Source organism: Cicer arietinum, chromosome 2, assembly GCF_000331145.2.
Source record: "Cicer arietinum cultivar CDC Frontier isolate Library 1 chromosome 2, Cicar.CDCFrontier_v2.0, whole genome shotgun sequence".
Taxonomy (NCBI): domain Eukaryota; kingdom Viridiplantae; phylum Streptophyta; class Magnoliopsida; order Fabales; family Fabaceae; genus Cicer; species Cicer arietinum.
Genome location: NC_021161.2, coordinates 25,599,396 through 25,611,726, shown reverse-complemented (window position 1 = coordinate 25,611,726; position 12,331 = coordinate 25,599,396). Strand labels below are relative to the sequence as shown.

Below are 12,331 nucleotides of genomic sequence, written 5' to 3'. Positions count from 1 at the left end.
ATTACCTTTTTTTTTAATCAATTTTCACAACTTTACCTACCACACAAGTTCAACTAGCAATTCAAGTAAAGGCAAAAAAACACAACAATAGGCTCCTATTACAAACCTAAAAGACCTTAGAGTAAAGCCTTATCACTTTCATTCTTCTCAATGCTATGGAACTCTAGCTCTAGTTATGTTGTGTCTATTAGTGTTTTATAATCATCAATGCTTCTCATCAGTAATCCAAATTAGTGTTGGATTAATCATAAAATTTGTGTTCACCTTTGTTTTTGTCAGATCTCAGCAATGCAGATTATCCACATGACATTATCAAGGTGTCTCTAGATTCATTACTAGATGAACTCTTGTAATAGAAGTACAATACCAATTGTATGATTGCCAAAACAGTACCTATCTCATTTGGTACCTAAAATATCAAACACAAATGTAGGTATACAAATATAAGCCAACAGAATAAACATCTGAGTTCCGAAACTAAAATGAATATTTCAGAAAGAAACAGAAAAAAAATGAGCTGAAAAAAAACTCTAACATAAACGAAATCATCATCATTGTGCAACCCATAAAGAAGGAACGAGGCGCTTATTAAGAATGTTGAAAGCGAAAGAAAAAATGGCATAAAATCGAGACTCTTCGTGTGAATGACCAATTTCTGATAAATTATATAGATAAATAATTTCACCAAACTTGAAAACTAGTAAAACTCAGTATTACATTGATATATCTAGGAAGTGTAAAACTTACGATTATAAACAATGGAGAGGCAAACATTGAAATCAGAGAAGCACAACTCAAGAATCCAACAAACATTCGGCGCATGGAACTATAGGTTATTTTCAAACTCCCAACTAGAATGATCCCAAATATTCCCAAAATTGCCAGCAATAATCCAAACATTCTCACCTATCAAATGACAGAATACAATAGCACATATCAGTAACAATTAACAAACCTATGTTTTATGTAAAATTTGTTATAAATTTCCATAATATCAATAAATTAACCAACCTTTCTTACTTTCTCAGCATACACTAAGAACATAACAATGTACACAAACTGAAAAGCTGCTCCAATAGAATTAACAGTTGTACCCAACACATTATTAGGTGATATAAAAGGTGTTCCAAACCACAAGCAGTTCAATAGAGAATAAATATATGGCAATCTTGAGAATATTTATGTTGACTCATTTATGATAATTCTCCTAAATGTGGGTCTATTGTTCACAAGAGAATAAAGAGTTAATAGTCAAAGGATAAACATCAAATTATTCTATGCTCAATTTTTTTATCTAAAAAAAATTAATTTATGAAACTTACATTGGGGAAAGAAAAAGTATCAGCAATACCAGCTCCATCCATGTGATAAAAATATCCATGACACAGAGAAAGAAAAAGTACCAGAAATACCAGTTGCATCCTTGCCAACTTCACAAATGGAATAACCATTAAACATAAACATGATAGATTGCAAATTGTTTCATGATCATAACTTTAAACACTTGAAACATCAACTCATCATTATCAGTGTATACAAAACTAACCCATACACTAACATATTCTAAACATGGGCAAAATGATAGGTTGTAAAACTGATATGCTTGGTTAAAATTTGGGATTGTATATAAGTTTGTGTCTCTAATCTTAGCTAGCATAACTTGTAAGCTCACCTATTATCCATAGTGATCAGTGTGTTTAGAACAGAACACAAATTGATAAATGAATGCAAATGAAAATACCAATCGCAGAAAAGAGAACATAAATGGAAGAGAATATAAATATCAGAAAACAGAAAATAAGTTGAAATAGATACAATACATAGAAAACTGAAAGTACCTCGTCGTTCGGTAACACTATATGCGACGGTTCTCCTCTTGTTTCCCAGAAATGGCATTCAAAGCAAAAAATTAGCATCCTTAGAACAGTGTAATCAAAACCCTAACAACGGAAAGGAAATCGTACCATAGATTGCAACAAACGGAGATCGAATGGAAAGCTAGTTAAAGATAAAAGTGAAATTGCGAGAGCAAGGATATTTGGGGGAGATTGAGGTTTTAGGGATTTGAGAGATTTGAGGGAAGCAAATCAGAACGCCGAGACTTTGGAAATCATGGTTTTGAAGAAAATTTCTTGTAAGTTAGGTGTCACAAACCCTTTGTAATGAAGAAAATCATATTGTAAACAAGAACACAAATAAAATGCTCAGCTAATGAGATTCACTATCAACCAACACCAAGCATTCGATCGCATAAAAGATAAATGGCATGAAGCTTACCGCAGAGAAGAGAAATTGCTTCAATTCCAGAGATGGAGAGATCAAACTTCTGCATAGGGAGATCGAGGGGTTTGGGAAATTTGAAGGAAACAAATTTGGGAGAAAGGAGTTTTTGGTTTTGGGAGAAAAGGGTCGCAGAGATATGAGAAGAATTTAAGAGAGCGAGACTTGCAAAAATTGGGACGCAGGATTGGAAAAAAAACTAGCGCCTCTTGGTTTTGCTTAGAAATGCAGCTGCGGTTGTTTAGCACCGTCGTAAGAAGTGTCGCAAAGAGAGAGCTGCGGCGGTTTTTTGACACCCGTCGCAATCCATCTGTCGCAAAACTCAAAATTTCTTGTAGTGATTGAGTATCCTATATATCTTTTATTGTTTTTAGAATTGTTTTCTCACATTATCTATGTATTGAAATTTCACAACCTTATGTGAATCTTTTAAATATTAATTGCATTTATAAATTGGTTTTCATTTTATATGATAATTCCATGCGTGTTTGGAGTACTCCATTAATATAAGTACATACGTATGTACTGTTTATAAGAACCAAAAACACTTCTATAATATAGTTTTAAAAATCGGGCTAGACTAATAGGTTGGACGGATAAGCTGACTATTGAACATATAATTAGTCCGGTTAGTGATTTAGACCATATTATATCTAATTTGGTCAATTAATTGTTAAATTTGGTAGAACCACATAAACCAATTTGAACTGAAACATCGGTTCAAAGAAAATTATTATTTAATTTATTTATAAAAATATTTCTAAAGGGTGAATATGTGCAGGTAGCTTAGCCATATCATGTTTTACCACTTGGCCAATCGATTGAATGAGAGTTTCCATACTTTAATTTTATACCACTAGTGCAATTAAACCTTGTTAGATCGGTTCCTATGTACTTGTTAGATCGGTTTCTTATCCGCACTACGCGAAAAACGCATATTACAACGCTTTTTTTAAGCCATTTACAGCGCTTTTTCAAAAAAATAAGCGCTGTGGAATCGAGCGCTGTAAATGATACAACATCGCTTTTAAAAAAGCGCTATAAAACATGTAACTACAACACGCTTTTTTTTTTTTAAACGCTGTAAATTAATTATTTGAAATGAAAAGCGCTTTTTAGCTTTTTATGGCATTTTTTTTAAAAAGCGCTGTCTTTTATCTTTGTATCCAAAATTATTTTGATCCAAAATCACTTCACAATCAGTGCACACAACAACAAAACATATTCAAATACCTAAGCAGTTCACACAATCAGTAGAACAGAAATCAGAACTCTGTAACTTTATTAACATATATGTAACTCTGTAACTCTGTAACTTACAACCTAAGTAACTACATTCAGATACATATATACAACCTAATTTACAACCTATTCATTTGTACGATGGGCGAATCGTTGCTGCTGCCCATGTTCCTTTTTATTTGGATGTCAAGACACGCCCCGTATTTACCAAGGCGTGGCTGACTTTTATTAGGAGCAGCAGCAGCAGCGACCGATTTTCCCCGATCCAGATTTTTTGTTGCTGCAAGTTTTGCAGCTTTATTACCCTCCAGCCTTTGTAGTTTGGCAGCCCTATTAACCTCCAATTTTTGAGGTCTGCTGCCTTTTTTTGGCTGTAGGGGTGGTTTATTTATTTGGACCTACAAAAATGAGGTAAAATGTTAGTTTATTGAATCTGAAAAAATAAAAAACCTTAGGCAATAAATGTGACAAACCTTTTCGGGAGATGTAACTGATTTGTCCTTGGGAATCTTTTTTTCGAGGGCAACAAGGTGTGTGGGCCATGCCACGTAACTGCCAATAGCGTCGCTTAAGAACTTCATATCTCCATCGTTGTCCGGTATGGGCAACGGTGCAGTTGGTTCGAAAGCAACCGTAGGCGATACTTTGACATGGCCCGCGGGGATCGGAATATTGTGCAATACTTCTCCCGAAGTATTGTGCAATATTCCTTTTCCCACCTTCCGTTGAGTCGGCGAGGACAAGTATAGGACACATGTAGTGACACCCTACATCAATAGTTAAAACATAAGTACAGTTAATATATAAGTTTGTTTAATACATAAGTAATTACATAAGCAAGTAAGTAGTAAGTAATTAATTACCTCGGGAATACTCTTCAAACCGACGTTGCAACTCCCGGTTTCACTCTCCATTTGTATTTCAGGTTGGAGCTGAACCGGAAGTTGCTTGTCTTTATTCGTATTCACCAAGAGTGCCACTTGCTCCGATAAGATTCTGAGCTTCTCTAATACTTCCTCGTTGGAAGGTTTTTGGCGCTTCTCTTGAGGAAAAAAGCTTTTGGGAGTTACGCCAAATCCTTTCCCCCTCACTCGACCGGAATACTCAGGGACATTAAACACTTTCCCAAGAATGTCCCTGCACGTATCCTTGTTGCCCTCTTGAGTTTCAGAACTTTGTTCAATAGTTTCCTAAAATACATGTAACATTAAAAAGATAAGTTCAATAGCATTTTTAAAATACAATATTAAAAAATATTAAAGTGATAATATACTTACACAAAGTTCTACAACTTTCTTGACATTTTCATTATCAACCACTCCTTCTTTATTAACACGCGCTTCCTTCCACAATATATGACGACCCAAGGGTTGATCGGCTTGGGTGTCTTTTCTCTATTCGTTAAAATCATAAACAAAATAATACAAATTAGTTACACACTATAGTTTATAATACAAATTACAAGTGATGTTTAATTACTTACAATTTGTTGTTCAAGGCGTGCATATCCCATACGTGATTTCTTGTATGGGTGTTTTGGGTTGCTTGCCCGTTCGCGATTTGCCGTACTAATATTCTATATAAAAAAAAAATTGCAATTGTGTAAAAATTTAAAATACGCTACGAATATGAATAATAAAACACAAATGCTAATAAATTAATCACTTACGACAAACGCCGGGTCAGAACGTTTGGAAACAAATGCACTCCATTCATCCTTTGATATATAATGTTGATATATCTTTGGAGGTTCAGCATTTGTGTTTCCTTCTCTATCTTTTAGATAGAAATTTGAGAGATGGGATCTAAATCCACGATGGATTTTCCCAGCAACTCTCAAAACATATGACTTTCGTTCCTCATCAAGAACAAAAGTGGTCTGCAATGAAAACAATTATAAGTAATGTATTTTACAGAAAAAAAATTATAAATGACAAAAGAGTAGATCAAAATATTTACTTGAATGTCATTCCAGATGATATCTTTGGCATCCTTCAACGCCTTATCTCTCCAGTTGTCTATTGTTATTGGGACATTTTGACGAACAACAGCCCCAATGTAGCTTACAAACATGGAGCTGTTGGGGTCAACTGGCTGACCACTCTCGTTCCAGCCAACCTAATAAACTCATATAGTAAGTACATGCCCTAAACCCTAAAAAAAGATAAAAATCACACAGCAAACAAAGTATAGTATACCTCAAATTTAATCCCACTACTCCTTGCTTTAATCACCTTTTGCATTATAGTTGCACCACGTTTGACTTCTTTTTCATAAGTCTTGGAGGTGCCAACTTCTTCATTTTGAACTTCTATATCTTTGTTTGTATCCATTTAACTACAACAAGTTCAACATGCAGTTTAGTATAACATCAACAAGCTCAACATGGATCATGCATTATTATAAACAAACTCAACATGTATCAGTATATCTTAAAAAAGCTCAACATGCATTTTAATGATTACAAAAAATTTATAACATCAATACCTGAATAATGGTTCGAAGAAAGATGAAATGTAAAGAAAAGAGGGAACGCAGAAAGTTCATAGAAATATGGTTCAAAGAAATAGGATATTGAAGAAATACGTAATGAGGGTTACGTATTTCAATGAAAATATATTGTGTGAAATGGGAGAGATGATCTTGGATGGAAATTGTAAGACCCATGAAGGAGATGATCGTGGAAATAAGGTTCGTAAAGGACGGGATGATAGGGTTTGCAAAAGAAGAGAAGAACGATGAAGGTTGAGATAATAGTGAAGTTTACGTAATGAAGAGGAAACTGAAGAGGTAACTGTTATATATACGTAACACTTTTACAGCGCTTTTTATAAGCCTTTTACAGCGCTTATTTTGTAAAGCGCTCTAAAAGGCTTCTTTAGTTAAATTCTTAAAAGGCTTTGAGATATTTGTTAAGTTATATTTAATATATATATATATATATATATATATATGTTTGCTTGTAGAGAATAGAAAGAAAGGAAACTAGAAGGAAGGAAGAGGAAAAGAAAATAGTATAAAAAGGAAAGAAGGAAAAAGGAAGAAAGGAAAAACAAAGGAAAGAAAAAGAAAGGAAAGAAAAGAAATTTTTCCATCTTCTACCTCTGACCCGCGAACCCATTTTCCTCCTCCTCCCATTTTTCATTTTCGTTGCTTCCTTTTCTTCAAAACTAGTGACCCAAGGTTGGGTGAGTGCTAGAACAAAGATTTTTCGCAACTCCACTCTTCCTCTTTAATTCGTAAACGAAGAAAAACGGTATTTGAGATCCAAACACAAACACCTCTATTTCTTCTAGATCCAAGCTTCATTTCGCGAAGAGTTAGAAGGGAAAGTTGCTCACTACCACACCACGGTGCTAGGGGACCAATTTGGAGGCGACGTTGCGAGCGAAGATTTTTATCGGTTTTACTCGCGGTACCGGAAACCCACGTTTGAGCTAATGTTAAGGTAAGGGCTCCTTCCAAACTTTTAGTTTGCATCTAGGGCCTTATCTGTGGTTGTGTGGAAACGAATTGTGTTAGGATTGGAGTATTGTTTTGGGAAAAATGATTTTACCTCATGTATGTAAGATTTTGAATAAATGAAATTTATTATGTTGATTTGTGTTCATCGTATTTAGCATGTTCATACTTGATGTTTGTTGATTGATGTGTTTTGGTGTGAATTATGAATTGAATGTGAGAATTTGTTTGAGTTTGTTTTGTGTAGAATTTGAAAACCATTAAGTTAAATGAGTATTAAGAATGGGGAATCTCTTAATGTCTCGGTTACTATTAATATAACATAATAACACACGGAGGTCTTTTACAGCGCTTATTTGGAAAAAGCGCTGTAAAAGAGCCTCTTAAAATTAACATAAAGAGACATTTTAGAGCGCTTATGTGTAAAAAGCGCTGTAAAAGGCTTTAAAAAACATTAATATAACATAATAACACACGGAGGTCTTTTACAGCGCTTATTTGGAAAAAGCGCTGTAAAAGAGCCTCTTAAAATTAACATAAAGAGACATTTTAGAGCGCTTATGTGTAAAAAGCGCTGTAAAAGGCTTTAAAAAACATTCAAATAACATAATAACACACGGAGGTCTTTTACAGCGCTTATTTGACAAAAGCGCTGTAAAAGGCGTAAAAGGCATTCAAATAACATAATAACACACGGAGGTCTTTTACAGCGCTTATTTGTCAAAAGCGCTGTAAAAGAGCCTTTTAAGAATTTAACTAAAGAAGCCTTTTAGAGCGCTTTACAAAAAAAGCGCTGTAAAAAGGCTTATAAAAAGCGCTGTAAAAGTGTTACGTATATATAACAGTTACCTCTTCAGTTTCCTCTTCATTACGTAACCTTCATCTCAACCTTCATTTCTTCTCTTCTTTTGCAAACCCTATCATCCCGTCCTTTACGAACCTTATTTCCACGATCATCTCCTTCATTTCGAACCTTATTTCCATCCAAGATCATCTCTCCCATTTCACACAATATATTTTCATTGAAATACGTAACCCTCATTACGTATTTCTTCAAACCGTATTTCTGTGAACCATATTTCTGTGAACTTTCTGCAAACCCTCTTTTCTTTGCATTTCGTCTTTCTTCGAACCATCATTATTCAGGTATTGATGTTATTAAATTTTTGTAATCATTAGAATGCATGTTGAGCTTTTTTAAGATATACTGATACATGTTGAGTTTGTTTATAATAATGCATGATCCATGTTGAGCTTGTTGATGTTATACTAAAGTGCATGTTGAACTTGTTGTAGTTAAATGGATACAAACAAAGATTTAGAAGTTCAAAATGAAGAAGTTGGCACCTCTAAGACTTACGAAAAAGAAGTCAAACGTGGTGCAACTATCATGCAGAAAGTCATTAAAGCAAGGAGTAATGGCATTAAATTTGAGGTATACTATATATACTCTGTTTGCTGTGTGTTTTTTTATCTTTTTTTAGGGTTTAGGGCATGTACTTACTATATGAGTTTATTAGGTTGGCTGGAACGAGAGTGGTCAGCCAGTTGACCCCAACAGCTCCATGTTTGTAAGCTACATTGGGGCTGTTGTTCGTCAAAATGTCCCAATAACAATAGACAACTGGAGAGATAAGGCGTTGAAGGATGCCAAAGATATCATCTGGAATGACATTCAAGTAAATATTTTGATCTACTCTTTTGTCATTTATAATTTTTTTTCTGTAAAATACATTACTTATAATTGTTTTCATTGCAGACCACTTTTGTTCTTGATGAGGAACGAAAGTCATATGTTTTGAGAGTTGCTGGGAAAATCCATCGTGGATTTAGATCCCATCTCTCAAATTTCTATCTAAAAGATAGAGAAGGAAACACAAATGCTGAACCTCCAAAGATATATCAACATTATATATCAAAGGATGAATGGAGTGCATTTGTTTCCAAACGTTCTGACCCGGCGTTTGTCGTAAGTTATTAATTTATTAGCATTTGTGTTTTATTATTCATATTCGTAGCGTATTTTAAATTTTTACACAATTGCTATTTTTTTTTTATATAGAATATTAGTAAGGCAAATCGCGAACGGGCAAGCAACCCAAAACACCCATACAAGAAATCACGTATGGGATATGCACGCCTTGAACAACAAATTGTAAGTAATTAAACATCACTTTTATATAATGAAGTAATTTGTATTATAAACTATAGTGTGTAACTAATTTGTATTATTTTGTTTATGATTTTAACGAATAGAGAAAAGACACCCAAGCCGATCAACCCTTGGGTCGTCATATCTTATGGAAGGAAGCGCGTGTTAACAAAGAAGGAGTGGTTGATAATGAAAATGTCAAGAAAGTTGTAGAACTTTGTGTAAGTATATTATCACTTTAATATTTTTTAATATTGTATTTTAAAAATGCTATTGAACTTATCTTTTTAATGTTACATGTATTTTAGGAAACTATTGAACAAAGTTCTGAAACTCAAGAGGGCAACAAGGATACGTGCAGGGACATTCTTGGGAAAGTGTTTAATGTCCCTGAGTATTCCGGTCGAGTGAGGGGGAAAGGATTTGGCGTAACTCCCAAAAGCTTTTTTCCTCAAGAGAAGCGCCAAAAACCTTCCAACGAGGAAGTATTAGAGAAGCTCAGAATCTTATCGGAGCAAGTGGCACTCTTGGTGAATACGAATAAAGACAAGCAACTTCCGGTTCAGCTCCAACCTGAAATACAAATGGAGAGTGAAACCGGGAGTTGCAACGTCGGTTTGAAGAGTATTCCCGAGGTAATTAATTACTTACTACTTACTTGCTTATGTAATTACTTATGTATTAAACAAACTTATATATTAACTGTACTTATGTTTTAACTATTGATGTAGGGTGTCACTACATGTGTCCTATACTTGTCCTCGCCGACTCAACGGAAGGTGGGAAAAGGAATATTGTACAATACTTCGGGAGAAGTATTGCACAATATTCCGATCCCCGCGGGCCATGTCAAAGTATCGCCTACGGTTGCTTTCGAACCAACTGCACCGTTGCCCATACCGGACAACGATGGAGATATGAAGTTCTTAAGCGACGCTATTGGCAGTTACGTGGCATGGCCCACACACCTTGTTGCCCTCGAAAAAAAGATTCCCAAGGACAAATCAGTTACATCTCCCGAAAAGGTTTGTCACATTTATTGCCTAAGGTTTTTTATTTTTTCAGATTCAATAAACTAACATTTTACCTCATTTTTGTAGGTCCAAATAAATAAACCACCCCTACAGCCAAAAAAAGGCAGCAGACCTCAAAAATTGGAGGTTAATAGGGCTGCCAAACTACAAAGGCTGGAGGGTAATAAAGCTGCAAAACTTGCAGCAACAAAAAATCTGGATCGGGGAAAATCGGTCGCTGCTGCTGCTGCTCCTAATAAAAGTCAGCCACGCCTTGGTAAATACGGGGCGTGTCTTGACATCCAAATAAAAAGGAACATGGGCAGCAGCAACGATTCGCCCATTGTACAAATGAATCAAGACATCTTTGGAGATGAGTATATTGAGTACCTCGAAAAGGAGCAAATGTACGATCTTCTCGAACATAAGGAGCTGAGTGTTACTGTAATCAGCTTGTACATAAGGTAAAAAATACTTTTAATTGCATTTATTTGTAATTAATTAAATGTATTGGTAATTAATCTAGTTTAAAATTTTCATTGAAGGTTTTTGTACGAGAAGGTCGTGTGCACGAGGAAACTGTCAAATAAATACTCATTCTTGTCTCCGCATAAGATGTCGATGTTCAAACTCGATCCAGACAATGTAAAACACTACATTGTAGATATGTTTTTAAGAAATAAAGAAAGTGATAAATTGTTCTTGGCACCATATAATTCAGGGTACGTAATTTTATCTTTTTTAATTGATGAGAATTTAATTTATTAGTTGTCTATAAACAAAATTGCTTAACCAATTTTTTGTTGTTGTAGGGCACATTGGGTGCTATTTGCAATCAATGCGGTCTCTGAAGTGATATACTATTTGGATCCCGTGCACGGCGATTACACCAATCACCCCGGAATAAAGAATATGCTCGACACGTAAGTAATATTCATTTATTTCTTACATATATATATTTATATATATATATATATAAATATATATATGTAAGAAATAAATGAATATTACTTACGTGTCGAGCATATTCTTTATTCCGGGGTGATTGGTGTAATCGCCGTGCACGGGATCCAAATAGTATATCACTTCAGAGACCGCATTGATTGCAAATAGCACCCAATGTGCCCTACAACAACAAAAAATTGGTTAAGCAATTTTGTTTATAGACAACTAATAAATTAAATTCTCATCAATTAAAAAAGATAAAATTACGTACCCTGAATTATATGGTGCCAAGAACAATTTATCACTTTCTTTATTTCTTAAAAACATATCTACAATGTAGTGTTTTACATTGTCTGGATCGAGTTTGAACATCGACATCTTATGCGGAGACAAGAATGAGTATTTATTTGACAGTTTCCTCGTGCACACGACCTTCTCGTACAAAAACCTTCAATGAAAATTTTAAACTAGATTAATTACCAATACATTTAATTAATTACAAATAAATGCAATTAAAAGTATTTTTTACCTTATGTACAAGCTGATTACAGTAACACTCAGCTCCTTATGTTCGAGAAGATCGTACATTTGCTCCTTTTCGAGGTATTCAATATACTCATCTCCAAAGATGTCTTGATTCATTTGTACAATGGGCGAATCGTTGCTGCTGCCCATGTTCCTTTTTATTTGGATGTCAAGACACGCCCCGTATTTACCAAGGCGTGGCTGACTTTTATTAGGAGCAGCAGCAGCAGCGACCGATTTTCCCCGATCCAGATTTTTTGTTGCTGCAAGTTTTGCAGCTTTATTACCCTCCAGCCTTTGTAGTTTGGCAGCCCTATTAACCTCCAATTTTTGAGGTCTGCTGCCTTTTTTTGGCTGTAGGGGTGGTTTATTTATTTGGACCTACAAAAATGAGGTAAAATGTTAGTTTATTGAATCTGAAAAAATAAAAAACCTTAGGCAATAAATGTGACAAACCTTTTCGGGAGATGTAACTGATTTGTCCTTGGGAATCTTTTTTTCGAGGGCAACAAGGTGTGTGGGCCATGCCACGTAACTGCCAATAGCGTCGCTTAAGAACTTCATATCTCCATCGTTGTCCGGTATGGGCAACGGTGCAGTTGGTTCGAAAGCAACCGTAGGCGATACTTTGACATGGCCCGCGGGGATCGGAATATTGTGCAATACTTCTCCCGAAGTATTGTGCAATATTCCTTTTCCCACCTTCCGTTGA

At 34.9% G+C, this 12,331-nt stretch overlaps 1 protein-coding gene and 1 pseudogene across 1 annotated transcript; both read right to left on the bottom strand.

Moving 5' to 3' along the window:
* Positions 1 to 295: 295 nt before the first annotated feature.
* On the bottom strand, positions 296 to 1,464 carry LOC101504870 (bidirectional sugar transporter SWEET2-like; annotated as a pseudogene).
* Positions 1,465 to 2,224: 760 nt separating this feature from the next.
* LOC140919397 (uncharacterized) lies at positions 2,225 to 6,048 on the bottom strand. The gene is made up of 4 exons (XM_073365408.1): positions 5,482 to 6,048; positions 5,192 to 5,401; positions 5,006 to 5,098; positions 2,225 to 2,326 (listed from the first exon to the last, which is right to left on the bottom strand). Exons 1-4 carry the CDS (start codon positions 5,593 to 5,595, stop codon positions 2,225 to 2,227), a joined length of 519 nt encoding a protein of 172 aa, XP_073221509.1. The 5' UTR covers positions 5,596 to 6,048.
* Positions 6,049 to 12,331: the final 6,283 nt, after the last annotated feature.